This window comes from Gorilla gorilla, chromosome 12, assembly GCF_029281585.2.
Source record: "Gorilla gorilla gorilla isolate KB3781 chromosome 12, NHGRI_mGorGor1-v2.1_pri, whole genome shotgun sequence".
In the NCBI taxonomy this organism is placed as follows: domain Eukaryota; kingdom Metazoa; phylum Chordata; class Mammalia; order Primates; family Hominidae; genus Gorilla; species Gorilla gorilla.
The window spans coordinates 114,788,663-114,803,601 of NC_073236.2; the positions used below are offsets into that span (position 1 = coordinate 114,788,663).

General features: G+C 48.8%; 1 protein-coding gene across 5 annotated transcripts in view; it reads right to left on the reverse strand.

The window, feature by feature from the left end:
* The window catches only part of EFR3B (EFR3 homolog B), a 115,392-nt gene that overhangs the window by 33,809 nt on the left and 66,644 nt on the right, over positions 1-14,939 (reverse strand). For 4 of the 5 annotated variants that reach the window (XM_019021314.4, XM_004028935.5, XM_055377562.2 and 1 more), the window contains one exon: positions 3,134-3,255. In XM_019021314.4, the coding sequence (XP_018876859.1) occupies positions 3,134-3,255 (122 nt within the window). Of the gene's footprint in view, positions 1-3,133; positions 3,256-14,000; positions 14,025-14,939 lie in introns of all 5 variants that reach the window. The other variant, XM_055377563.2, reaches the window with a different exon arrangement.

Here is a 14,939-nt window from a genome sequence, read left to right on the forward strand (position 1 = left end):
CACCTGAGTAGCTGGGACTACAGTTGTGCACTACCATGCCTGGCTAATTTTTTGTGTTTTTAATAGAGACGGGGTTTCACCATGTTGACCAGGCTGGTCTTGAACTCCTGACCTCAAGTAATCTGCCTGCCTCAGCCTCCCAAAGTGCTGGCCATATAGGCGTGAGCCACCACACCTGGCCCTTACTGCTCCTTTTTTTTTTTTTTTTTGAGACGGAGTCTCGCTGTGTTGCCCAGGCTGGAGTGCAGTGGCACTATCTCGGCTCACTGCAAGCTCTGCCTCCGGGTGTACACAATTCTCCTGCCTCAGCCTCCCGAGTAGCTGGGATTACAGGTGCCCGCCACCACGCCTGGCTAATTTTTTTTGTATTTTTAGTAGAGACTAAATAGGGTTTTCACCGTGTTAGCCAGGATGGTCTCCATCTTGATCTCCTGACCTTGTGATCCGCCCCGCTCGGCCTCCCAAAGTGCTGGGATTACAGGCGTGAGCCACCGCGCCCGGCCCTACTGCTCCTCTTAATGGGCACAGTGGAGATCTACCCATGACCAAGGGCCCCATGAAGTCTCTGAATCCAAGGAAAGATCAGATAATACTGATCCACTGGCCCTGAGGAATCACACACACACACACACACACACACACACACACACTTGCATGCACAGGCCCACTGCTGGACCCAAGGGTGTTACTGGAAAGGGCAGTCAATGGCATTCAGAGGCAGCCTCTGGGTTCCTAGAGCAAAATGATGCTGTGTGTGTGGACAGCCCAGCACAGCTGCCACCGGGTCAGCTGAGTCTAAAAAGGCTGAGAATGAACAACAGGAGAGATCTCAGGGAAAAAGGGGTGCAGGGAGGGGACGGAAGAGAAAGGCAAGAAGAGGAGGAAGGAAGAAAATTGACACCAGAAGATCCCTCCTCCACCCTCTCTCACCCGCAGGCCTGCCTGTCATGGGTGACCAGCGCCAGCCTGTGGGTGTAATGGCACTGCTGGTGGCTGGGAGCCAACCTCAGCAGCCTTCCTCCTGATGTTCAGGAAACTCCTGATCCTGCTGGAACACAGTGCTGACCACATCACACACTACAGATCATGTGTATGTGCACATGTGTCTGTGTGCATGTGTGCGTGTGTGCACGTGTGTGTGTGCAGTGGCATGAGTGGCTCATCCACTTCCCCACCACCCTGGGACAGCTTGGCAGGGCCTGCGTCGGCAGCATGTGTTACAGACATATGTGGCCATGGTCCTATACCTCCCCTAACACCTGCTTCTGGACGTGCCCCCACAGCTCCAGCCCCTCTGGCTCTTCATAGCCATTTTGCAATGGTGGTGACTCAGGAAGCTAATTCTGGGAGAGGATGAGGGGCTCCTTCCTCCCATACCCCACTCTGGCCTCACCAGAGGCACTCAGGCAGGGCAGCTGTAGAGTCCACACCTGGCTTATGAGAGTCTCGGGGACTGGGGGAACCCAGACAATGCCACACAGTTGCACCGGGCCCTGCCCAGGAGTCGGTCTACTGCCTTGGAAGCATATATTCATTTTAATTTCTATGTGATTAATTTTTTTTTTTTTTTTGAGACAGGGTCTCACTCCGTCACCCAGGCTGGAGTGCAGGGGTGCGATCATAGCTCACTGCAGCCTCGACCTCCCAGGCTCAAGTGATCCTCCCACCTCTGCCTCTTAAGTAGCTGAGAATACAGGCACATGCAGTCATGCCCAGCTAATTTTATTTTTTGTAGAGGTGGGGTCTCATTATGTTGCCCAGGCTGGCCTCAAACTCCTGGGTTCAAGTGATCCTCCTGCCTCAGCCTCCCAAAGTACTGAGATTACAGACATGAGCCACTGCACCTGGTCAATTTCTCTGTGATTTTATTTGAGAGATTTTGCTTCTATGTCCAAGTATGCTTCTGTGAGCTAAGTGTTTTTATAAATTGGAGTATGTGTATGTAAAAGCGTATCCCGTAAGGCAAGATGCTTGTCTGAGAGTGTTCATTCATTCTGTTATTCACTCAACAAGAATTTATCAAGTGCCACTGCTCTCCAGGCAGTGTTAGTGCTTGGGATGCATCCGTGAGTAGAACGACGGACCCTGCCCTCACAGAGCTTACATCCCAGTGGGAAGAGACAGGTGGTGAACAAGAAACACAGAGAGTAATGTATGAAACATGTTAAAAGGGGAAAGAAACCCCGGCAGAGTGAGGGAGGAGTGGGCATGTGGGGGTGTGCAGGGCAGCTTCACTGACAAGGGGACATTTGAGCAAAGGTCTGACAGAGGCGATGCAGTGAGCCGTGCAGATCCCTGGAGGAAGCATTCCCAGCACAAGCACAGACTGTGCAAAGGCCCTGAGGCAGTGTCTGTGGTGTGTTGGAGGGGAAGGAGCAAGCAGGAGGGCCAAGGAGATGGAGTGGAGAATGCAGCTGGGATCAGCCAAAGTGTGAACTTTGGCTCTTTATTGGTAGGTGTAGATTTTGATGGTTAATGGTGAGTGGGTGTGTTTCCGGAGTATAAGTGCATATAATTCTGAACAAAAGAGTGTATGGAGGGCTGTGTGTGTGTACACATGTGTGTTCTGTCACTGGCTCTCAAATTGGGCTCAAAGGACTGTTATCTTACATTGAGCCCCTTTGTCTGGCCCAAGCAGTTTTTCCTTTAGAAACCACATGTGGGGGCCGGGTGTAGTGGCTCCCACCTGTAATCCTAGCACTTTGGGAGGCCGATGTGGGTGGATCACCCGAGGTCAGGAGTTTGAGATGAGCCTGGCCAACATGGTAAAACCCCATCTCTACTAAAAATACAAATATTAGCTGGGCGTGGTGGTGCATGTCTGTAATCCCAGCTACTTGGGAGGCTGAGGCATGAGAATCACTTGAACCCGGGAGGCGGAGGTTGCAGTTAGCCAAGATCGCGCCACTGCACTCTAGCCTGGGCAACAGAGTGAAACTCGGTCTCAAAAAGAAAAAAAAAAACAGAAACCACATGTAGGGAGCTGGGTGCTGGCCCACCTGCCCGGCAACATCAGAGCAGACACAGATACTAACAAAAGCAGACACGCAATGGCAGGTTGGAAGTTATCTACAGGACCCACCGTTGCTTCTGCTGTAAGCTGAACCAACCACCCTTGCTTTCCCCTACTCACTTGGTCTTGATTTCTAAGTCATCGTGGCTCGAGTGGCACATTTCACTGAATCGGGACACAAAGAAGTCATAGCTCCGGTGATAGGACGGGGTGTCCTCCTCGATGTTGGCAAACTTCACAAACTATCAGGGAGGAAGGAGAGAAACACACGAGAGAGGTGACCCCCCATGCTTCTCACTGCTGGGCATCCCCAGACCCCCTGCCATGGTCAAGCCATGGGAACCACGCATCCTGGAGCCAGCTTGGCCGGCCTTGCAGAGCACACTGGGAAGATGAGTTCCCAATCCCGCTCGCCTCTCCTGTTGCACAATAAGATTGGAAACCATGGTCCTTCTCAGGCCTCCCCTGCTGCGAGAGCAGAGGACAGAAGAGAAGGGAACATGAAGGGGCTCACAGAAGCACCTGCCCTCATCCCTCCATCCAGAGCTGCGCAAACACACGGGGGCGGGGAGGCTGTTAGGAATAATATGGAACCTGAGTGAAAGCCAGCGACGAAGCAGGAGCACCACCCTCAATGAATTCGAGGACACAAGAACAAATCTGAAATTTGACTTTAAAATGTAATTACACTTTATTGTTAGAAACTGGAGTTTGGTCAGGTACAGTGGCTCATGCCTGTAATCCCAGCACTTTGGGAGGCCGAGGCAGGTGGATCATTTGAGGTCAGGAGTTCGAGACCAGCCTGGCCAACATGGTGAAACCCTGTCTCTACTAGAAATGCAAAATTAGCCAGGCTTGGTGGCAGGCACCTGTAATCCCAGCTACTTTGGGAGGCTGAGGCAAGAGAATTGCTTGAAGCCGGGAGGTGGAGGTTGTAGTGAGCCGAGATCACACCACTGCACTCCAGCCTGGGCAATAGAGCGAGACTCCATCTCAACAAAAACAAAAACAAACAAAAACAATGATAACAACAAAAATTGGAGTCCATTTTTAAAGTTTGCCATTTCAGTTCAGTAGGTCTTGATCGGCATCCTGGGCAGCTAGATTCCTCCTGCACCAGGGTGCTGCACATTTGCAATTCTAAATAGAGACTTAATTTCAACTGAGTCCTGCAGAGAAGCAACAGTCATGAACTAAATGAAGTTAAATTACTAAATATTTAATATGATTCTTACAGGGTTTTTGTTGCTGTTGTTGTTGTTGTTGTTTTTGAGACGGAGTCTTGCTCTGTCGCCAGGCTGGAATGCAGTGGCATGATCTCAGCTCACTACAACCTCCACCTCCCGGGTTCAAGTGATTCTCTTGCCTCAGCCTCCTGGGTAGCTGGGACTACAGATGCGCGCCACCATGCCCAGCTAATTTTTGTATTTTTAGTAGAGACGGGGTTTCACCATGTTGGCCAGGATGGTCTCGATCTCTTGACCTCGTGATCCGCCCGCCTCAGCCTCCCAAAGTGCTGGGATTACAGGCATGAGCCACTGCACCCGGCCAGGGTTTTTTTTTTGAGATGAAGTCTCACTCTGTTGCCCAGGCTGGCATGCAATGACATGATCTCGGCTCACTGCAACTTCCTCCTCTCGGGTTCAAGCGATTCTCCCGACTCAGCCTCCTGACTAGCTAGGATTACAGGCACCTGCCATCATGCCCAGCTAATTTTTTTTTTGTAGAGACAGGGTTTCACCATGTTGGTCAGGCTGGTCTTGAACTCCTGACCTCAGGTGATCCACCCACCTCGGCCTCCCAAAGTGCTGGGATTATAGGCATCAGCCGCCGTGCCCAGCCTTTATAGGTTATTTGGTTTACTGTTATTAATCTAGTACCCCCAAACAACTAAAAAGGTTAGATTCACAATAAAATATATTCTCCATTATTTGGCCCTCTATTATTATTTAATTTTTATAAACATGTGTTGGGTCAAAAAGGATATGGTATTCTTCCCAAAAGTATCTAGTTAGTGGACTCTCATAATATTTAGTATTGTCAATTTGTGTCTGTATTTAACAACTTAAAAGTTGTTAATAACTTTTTCTGGATGAAAATTAGCAGCTTCCACAAACAACATTAATTATTGTAGTGTTTTATTCTTACAATAATAAATACAACAGCTATTTTCTGTTGACTGAGAGAATCCCAACATACAAGCAAATAAGGAGATCTTTCCTTCCAAGCTACATCTAAAATGGATTCACATATTTGGGAGTGAATATTCCGATGTTAGCAATAAATCCAAGTGGCATTGCTGGCATGACTAATGTGGTGACGCAGAAGAGGCACAGTGGTAATCCACGTGATCACAAGATCATCGATTACCTACAAGTTCAGGAGAGCTCCAGAAAGAAGGCTGAAGTCGGCCTTCGGCTGCCTGGCCTTCATAAGCCCCCAAGCCTGGAACACAGACTTGAGGTGCTGAAGCCAGGTTTGGCTGAAGTTAAGGTTGGGTGCATCACTGCCCTTAGCCAGCGGCAGCATGTTCCCCGGCTGCACTCCTCACAGCCAAAGGCTGGTCCGGTCAGGGTGTCTGTCCACTCAAAGGAGACACACAGCTCTAGCGGGTTCTAAATGCAGATCTAGCTCTTAAATGGAGGTGTGGACTTTGAATGAGACATTTAACTTCTTTTTATGTTTTGGTTTTCCCATGTGCAAAACAAGCAGCCTGGTTGTCACTAAGGTTCTTTTAAAGTTTCAAAAATGTATACTATGTCTACTTCGAATATTATGAGGCAGATTAAGACTCCCTGTGTGTGTAAGACTGCATGAATTTTAATAAAAGAAACAATGAAAAAAAGAGGCCAATAATAAAGAGAAAGAAACAAACACAGACTTTGTCCCCAGCATGTAGTGACTGTGTAGACTCAAATGTACATCAGGAGAATGAATGGCCAAAATTAATGTTCACTGGTTTGGGAGTCTGACTCTCCCACCTCAGCCTCCCTAGTAGCTGGGACTACAGCCACGATGCCTTGCTAATTTTGCATTTTTAGTTGAGACGGGGTTTCACCATGTTAGCCAGGATGGTCTCCATCTCCTGACGTCATGATCCACCCGCCTTGGCCTCCCAAATTGCTTGGATTACAGGCGTGAACCACCACGCCCTGCCTTTTTTTTTTTTTTTGTAGAGACAGGGTCTCATTATGTTGTCCAGGCTGGTCTCAAACTCCTGGGATCAAGCAATCCTCCCACCTTGACCTCCAACTTGCTGTTTTTGACATACGCTGTGAAACAGTCACCACGGTTAAGCCAGTTAACGTACCACCTCACATAGTTGCCACTTTCTTTCCTCTTCCCTCCTTCCTTTCTGTGGTGATTACATTTAAGATAGCTAAGATGTGGAAATAACCTAAATGTCTGACAAATAAATGGATCTAGAAAATGTGGCACATCTGTGTATACACACACACACAGTGGAATATTATTCAGCCTTAAAGAAGAAGGGAATCCTGACAGCTGCAACAACATGGATGAACCTGGAAGACATTATGCTCAGTAAAACAAATCAGACACAGAAAGACAAACACTGCCTGATCTCACTCATATGTGCAATCTAAAATAGTTAAGCTCAGCCAGGCGCAGTGACTCACGCCTGTAATCCCAGCACTTTTGGAGGCAGAGGCAGGCAGATCACTTGAGGTCAGGAGTTCGAGACCAGCCCAGACAACAGGGTGAAACCCCGTCTCTACTAAAAATACAAAAAATTTGCCAGGCATGGTGGTACGCGCCTGTAATCCCAGCTACTCGGGAGGCTGAGGCAGGAGAATTGCTTGAACTCAGGAGGCAGAGGTTGTAGTAAGCCAAGATCACACCACTGCACTCCATCCTGGGCGACAGAGCGAGACTCAGTCTCAAAATAAAATTAAGTTAAAATTAAATATAAAATAAAATAAAATGTCAAGCTCGCAGAAGCAGAGTAGAAGGGTGATTGCCAGGGGCTGGGGGGAGTGGAAATAGGGAGATGTTGGTCAAAGGGTACAAACTTTCTCCAGTTTTTATTCCTGCCTTCTGCTTCCTCTAGCCTCAGGCTAGATGACCCAGGAGCATTGCTGCTGGGGAGCGGGGGATGATATTTTTAGGGAAGAACAAGAGGTGGATGAGAAAGTGGGCAACAGGCACCTTAGTATTATTTTATTAAGAGGAGCCGGGCGCGGTGGCTCATGCCTGTAATCCCAGCACTTTGGGAGGCCAAGGTGGGCAGATCACCTGAGGTCAGGAGTTCGAGACCAGCCTGCCCACACGGAGAAACCCCACCTCCACTAAAAATACAAAATTAGCCGGGCTTGGTGGCGCATGCCTATAATCCCAGCTACTTGGGAAGGCTGAGGCAAGAGAATCGCTTGAACCTGGGAAGTGGAGGTTGCAGTGAGCCGAGATTGCACCATTGCACTCCAGCCTGGATAATAAGAGCAAAAAACTCCGTCTCAAAAAAAAAAAAAAAAAAAAAAAAAGAGGGTGGGGGACAGATAGGGTGGGGCTGGAGGTGGGAGGACTTGACTTTTCAAACACTTCCAGACAGCAGAGTCACAGGGCGCTGCTGACCACACTGGTTTCTGTCCCCCACCCCTCCCAGACATGCTGAGTCTGTCCTGGAAGAGGCCGGGGAATCTCAGTGGGCCAGTCTGAGGCCCACACCTGGGAAGCCACGCCTGGGAGCCGCAGGCAGGGGCTGACGGGCAGTCCCGCCTACTCTCTTCCTCTCCCCTCCCTACACCCATGCCCCTCGGAACCCATTCCTGATCCTGGTGGAACTGGGACACCAAGACCCCTCCATGTTCAACTTTGACTTTCCTCTTCCTCAGCGAGCCGAGGCGCCATAGGACTGAGGCCAGTCAGGCCACACAGCCAGTGCAGCTGCTCACGGCCAGTGTCTGTCCTCATTATCCCTGCTGTCTATGCTGTTAAATATTTCAATCATTATCCCTGGCTGTAAGGTCAGAATTGACATTAAAATCAAATTTTTAAAAATGAGAGTTCTGCAGCTACCCCTGAGGTGGTGCGAGGTAGAAAACATAAGTGGGAATCCCTTTCCTAAAACCACAGAAGGCCTCATTCCAGACCAGGCAGCAGTTTCTCCTGAATCTGTCCCAAGCGGGTCAGCCACAGCTGCTAACCTCACTGGAAAACTCCCTTGCTCTCTCCTTCTGCGGCTCCATGAGTCCCTGGGTGTGTGTTCTTCTGTACTCCTCTTCCCTGACATATTAGTTTTGAATCTTCAAAAAAAAAAAATTTTTTTTTTTTGAGACAGTCTCGCCCTGCTGCCCAAGCTGGAGTGCAGTGGCGCCATCTTGGTTTGCTGCAACCTCTGCCTCCTGGGTTCAAGCAATTCTCATGCCTCAGCCTCCCAAAAAGCTAGGATTACAGGTGCCTGCCACCACACCTGGATAATTTTTGTATTTTTAGTAGAGACGGGGTTTTGCCATGTTGACCAGGCTGGTCTCAAACTCCTGGTCTCAAGCAATCTGCCTGCCTTGGCCTCCCAAAGTGCTGGGATTACAGGCATGAGCCACCGCACCTGGCCTGTTTCCTTTTCTTTAAAATGTATCTATCACCTCCTAGGAACATGAATAAAGTAGAGAAGATTCAGAAAAGCTCCCTGAGCTCCTGGAGTAACAGGAACTGTGTGAACTCAAGGCATATTATTAGTAAGGTTCTTATTCTAAGAGGCTTAGACTTTTTATGACCCTACAGGATTCAGCACCACACAATCATTGAACAGCAGTGTTTGCTGGGGCAATGTACAAATACATTCCACTCACCGCTTAAAAAACAGCACGCCATTCTTAACATGCCTGGGACTCCACTCACTGTTCTTTCCCATCCCACTTGATCAGAAAAACACATTTCAGATATGGTTGTAGTAAAGCTTATTTGCTTTCGTTTAATGCATGCCTTGTTCTGTTGGAAGCCTTTAAAATATCCGAAAGACATCACAAAGCCCGAGTTCTAGAAGAGGCTATTCACAGACATAGGAGTTTTCATCAGGAATGGCGAGGCCAGGCCCAGTTAACACCTACAGTCTAAGCAATAACAACAGTAAATATTTCTGTGGCACTCACTGCTTAACACGTCAGTGTTAGCTGTCTCTGTGTTGTCTCTGCCGCAGTCTTGACATCATCTTCTCCTCTGTGTGTCAAATCTCCCTCTGCTTATCTCTAATAAAATGCTTGTGATTGCATTTAGACCCACCTGGAAAATCCAAGATAATCTCCCAATCTCAAATTAAGTTACTCCTTAATTTAATCACAGCCGCCAAGACCCTGTTTCCATATAAGGTAACGTGCAGAGGTTCCAGGGATTAAGATGGAGACACCTATTGACGAATCATTTTCCAGCTGATCACAACATCCATTATCTGATACAATTTTCAGCAAACTAGTGAGTTTAGCAGAACATGTGTTGCTCCCGTTAGAGAGATGAAAAAACTGAGGCTTAAAGGGAGCAAGTGAATTATTTCAGCTCAACCCGCTTGCGACAGGTGGAGCTGAGCCTCAGGCTTGGGAATTCTCACACTGGGTCGCATGATCTTAGCTCTTTACATTTTAATGTGTATCAGAACTACCTAGGGAGCTTGTTTAAAATACAGATTTCTGAGCCACTCCAGCCTACTGCCATCCTACTGAACAGACTCTCTAGGGGTTGGGCTTAGGTATCTGCATTTTCTTTTCTTTTCTTTTTTTTGAGACAGTATCTCACTCCTGTCGCCCAGGCTGGAGTGCAGAGGCATGATCACGGCTCACTGCAGCCTTGACTTCCTGGACTCAGGTGATTCTCCCACCTCTGCCTCCCGAGTAGCTGGAACTACAGGTATGTGCCACGACGTCCGGCTAATTTTTTACTTTGTACAGATGGGGTTTCAGTGTTGTCCAGGCTGGTCTTGAATTCCTGGGCTCAAGTGATCCACCCAGCTTGGCTTCCCAAAGTGCTGGGATTACGGGCGTGAGCCACTGCGCCCGGCCAGGTATCTGCATCCTTAAGTGCCCGCTCCCCCTACTCTGGGGCAGGGGATCTACAGGTCGCATGTACTTGGCCCAGGGTAAACTGGTCCCACAGCTATAGAAATGTTCTGAGGCAGGGTCAGGGGAAGAAAGCTCTCGCAGAACCTTGGGAAAAGCTAGGGAAGCATGTTCTTGGCCAGGGAGGTCCGTCAAGGCTGGATGGATGGACAGCCACTTCCTCTGAAGGGGAGAACTGGGGTGGTTTGGGCTTGAACCAAGGGTAGCATGGCTCCATCTCTGGAGCACACTGTTTGCCCTCTGGGGCCCAGGAGTGCCTAGGAGGTTGCAGACTTGAGGCTCGGGCTGTTGACCATTCCATTCCCTCGGGCTGCCAGGACTCTTGCTCTGTTAGATATTCTAGTAAGACTGCACTTAATGCCACTCCCCGATCTCCCGTGGAGAAGCGGTGTGTGCAACAGGGCTATCTAATAAAATAAGCACCTTTTTGGTACCAGGATCTCGAGCCTCCTTAGGACCCCTTGGTTTGATAGCTTGTGGGGAGACGCTTCCCTTCCCTGAGGCTGGAAGTATGAAAGCGCAGTCGCAGCAGCCCAGCTAGGTCACCTGGTCAGGGAGCGCTGTCCGTGGGTCCCTGTTGGGGCAGCTCCTAGAGAGCCCACCCTATGTGGTTCCTGAATCTTCCAGGGGTTGACATGAGGGGGCCAAGCTGGAAATTTTGGTGACAGTGATTCAGAGGGTCTGATGGGGTTTTTCCCGGGGGCCCTGGTCAAAGGACCACACCTATTGCGGAAGTCCACCTCGGAATGTGCCAATGTCTGGCTGAGATGAGGTTGGGACCCTCGGGTTTTAGAGTGAGTAAGGCCTTTTCCCTCTTAAAGAGGCAGTGTAGTGTTATGATTACAAGAAGGGGTTTGGAGCCAGACCACATATTTGAATCCTAATTATTAGTAGGGTGATCTGGGACAAGCTTACTTGTCCCAGCTTACTTAAAGCTCCTTGTGCCTCAGTTTCCCTGTCTTTCAAATAGGGGTAACCCAAGCACCTGCCTTGTAGGCTTGGTATGACCAGAACTCTACCTGCCTCGCCTGTCACAGGTAGGCACTGCCTCCTCATTTTCTCCCCCAGTGCATTTTTGGCCTGTCATCCATACTCCATGAATTTCCACTGGGCCCATTTACCTGTGTGACTGGTCACTATTTCTTTTTTTTTCTTTTCTTTTCTTTTTTTTTTTTTTTTTTGAGACAGAGTCTCACTCTGTCGTCCAGGCTGGAGTGCAGTGGTGTGATCTCAGCTCACTGCAAGCTCTGCCTCCCAGGTTCACGCCATTCTCCTGACTCAGCCTCCCGAGTAGCTGGCACTACAGGCGCCCGCCACCACGCCCGGCTAATTTTTTGTATTTTTAGTAGAGATGGGGTTTCACCGTGTTAGCCAGGATGGTCTCGATCTCCTGACCTTGTGATCCGCCTGCCTCGGCCTCCCAAAGTGCTGGGATTACAGGCGTGAGCCCCCGCGCCCGGCCTGGTCACTATTTCTTTAAATCCATAATACAGCAGGAACTCCTATCTGTTTCACCCCTACAACTGAGAACTCAGACTTTACAGATGACTTTTATTAAAATGCGAGTTCTAATGCATGAGATCATGAAAGATCATGGTTTTTTGTTTGTTTGGTTGGTTATTTGGTTTTGTTTTTTTGTTTTTAAGATATAGCAATGATGAGGAAAGTCTCCATAGCAACAAACTGAAGATTTCGAACATGTGACATTTCAAAGGCCGGGGGCACTGCTAGGGCCACCCTTTCAAGATCAAAGTTTCAGCTTTTTATATACAACAAAGGGCACCAAGCTTGCTGGAGTGATCACCCACCCTGTAGTATAGGCAGCTAGGAGGCAAAATGGTGTGAAAACTGAGGGTTACTAAGGGTCAATAGAGAGTAAAAGCTCCAAAGATTGGCCTTGCAGGAACAGCTCTCTCCCGGTCTTATCACAGGCCAAGTCTCTCCAAACAGAAGATAGCCATTCCCTCTTCTATAGGTGTGCCTTCTGAACCAACCAACTTCCTGCTGTCAGTGACAGAACTATAGTTAAAAATACTGGGCATACATAAAACCCAACTTTCTCACAGTTCAAGGACTGAAGGCCTTTTTGCTGCATTTAATACAAAGAGAAAGGAGAACTGCTTCTTTGCTTCACTAGACTTAATCTGGGTAGAAAAATCAGCACCAAAGAACATTGCCCAAATTTAAGACAAGTCCTAGCTGGAAAGCAGATCTTGCCAACCACATGGTTTTGAGTTTACCATTGCCTGTCCCTTTCTCCCCACTGCCCTTGTTTATAGAAATTCCCTGGAGCAGTTTTCACTGTAGCCAGAGGCACAGTCCATCCCATCTTAACTTGATCATGTCCTGCCAACCTCCTGACTACCAGCCAAGGCATAGTAATTCCCCAGATCTATGACATACTCTCCTGTCCACCCACATTACACAGTCCCTCCTTCAAGACTCTTTGCAAAACTGGCTGTGGTTTTAAGGACTCCTGGGAAAGTCTAGTCCTTGCTGGCCCCAGGACACCATCCCTGCTGGCCCTGGGCAGCCCCATCTGCTGGACTCCAAGGACTGCACTTAGGAAGCACAGACCTCGGGGAACACCAGCTGGCTGCCTCTGCTCTCAGAGCCTGTCCCTACCTGGGGCTGAGCCCCATGCCTTGGGCCGTTCCACTGGCCTTGGTCTCTAGCAATGCTGATTTTTGAACCAAAGTGCTGAAAATTGGGGCATATCTAGTCGACAGGTGACAGTTAAAACCACAAGAGTTGGTGAAATTATCCAGGGGCAGCATATCCAGTGAGAAGAGGGTAGAGCACAGAGCCTAGGAGACCACAGACACTCAGGGGGATGAGGAAAAAGAGAATTATTTGAAGGACACTGTCTTGGCTTCCTGTGGCTGCTGTAACAAGTTACCACAATTTAGTGGCTTAAAACAGCACACGCTTATTATCTGAGTTCTGGAGCTCAGAAGTCTGCAATAGTTCTGCATGGCTGCATTCCTTCTGGGGGTTCTGGGGAGCATCCATTTCCTCAGGCTTTCCAGCTTCCAGAAGCCACCTCCATCCTTTGGCTTGTGCCCCCTTCTCTATCTTCAAAGCCAGCAGCAGGACATCTTCAGATCTCTTTGTCTCTGTCCCTCTGCTTCCATCATCACGTCCCCTTCTGTCCGACTCTGATCCTCCTGCGTCCCTCTTATAATGACCCTTGAGATTATATCAGGCCCACCTGGATTATCCAGGATAATCTCCCCCAGCTCGAGATTCTTAACTTGATCACATCTGCAAAGTCCCTTTTGTCATATAAGGTGGCATTCACAGGTTCCAGGGATTAGGACATAGGCAACCGTGGGATGGGGTCATCATTCAGCCTACCACAGAAACTAAGCAGGACACATCCGGTGGGAAGAGGTGGAGTGACAGGCCTGAGGAAGTGAAGGGAGTGTGAACAAGGGTGGGATCCCAGGGAGAAATGGGCATGATCCCAGGGAGAAATGGGCACGATCCCAGGGAGAAATGGGCGTGATCCCAGGGAGAAATGGGCATGATCCCAGGGAGAAATGGGCACGATCCCAGGGAGAAATGGGCACGATCCCAGGGAGAAATGGGCGTGATCCCAGGGAGAAATGGGCACGATCCCAGGGAGAAATGGGCGTGATCCCAGGGAGAAATGGGTGTGATCCCAGGGAGAAATGCCACCAAAAGATAAAAACACAAGGGGCAAGGTGGGTGGGGAGTGGGTTATTTTCATGGTTTCCACAGATTCTAACTGCAAAGATAAAAATGTAATTTTACAATGGAGAGGGGTGGCTGGCCACACCCTAGGCCGGGATCACACTTAGCATCTGTAAAGGTGGGACACAGACATTGGTGCCTCCTGCTGTGATACCCGGTATAGCAACCCAAAACCCCCATGAAGTATTATAGCCGAAAGTAGTTACCTGCATCCAATCAAACTTTCAGATCTAATTCCAGTTTGCAGGAAATACAAGAGACAGGAGAGTCAGATAAGTGACACCACAGCAAAGAACCAGACAAATCCAGAATGGAGGGCATTCTACAAAGCAACTGACCTGCCCTCTTCAAAAAGTCAATGTCATGAATAAAAGAGGGGCAGAGAGAGGTTGCGAAGCTGCTAAGAGAGTTAAGGGATGTAGAAAACAAAGAAATAGTCTTTACTAAGCTCTGATTTGAAAAAGGATAGCAATACAGACAACGGGGGAAAATTAGGGAAATCTGGATTTAGACGACATATTAAAGTAAGATCAGGGAATGACTGTTGATTTTGTCAGGCAAGCTAATGGCATTTTGTAGTTATGCAGGAGAATGTATTTTTTTGTTTTTCTCTTGTTTATTAATTTAATTTATTTCTACACTGCAAGAGACTTGAACTTGTGTTTAGATTGAGGGAAGGAATCAAAGCAAGGCAAAGGGTGGAGATGGGGAAAGGGCAGAAAGAATGGATGCAGGGAGGCTCCAGAGGGGCTGGGAACTCTTTGGAGAGGAAGAAGATGGGCACAGGAAGTGGAACAAGCCCCCTGGGACAGCCTCCATTTCCTGAGTGGGAGAAGAAGGCAAAGGCATCTTGAGACTGAAGAAGCTGATTTGGGAGGGGAGTTTAGGGGAAAATGGAAGGTTTGTAAGGATCACTTGGAGGATGTGAGAGGAGGCTGCCTGAAAGCCCAGGTAAACTCCTAACGCACATATGTGTAGAGGCCCCAACCCACAGGCTGTGTGGTTTTCTGAGGTGGTGGCACTAGGGTAGAGAAGGCCAGGTGGCTGTGCAGGCCCTGGGAGGGTAAGGCAGGTGGACAGAGGGTGTCCCGAGGACCCCGGAGGGTGGCAGAGGAAGGGAGTCTCAGCAAGAGCTGGAGCTTGGA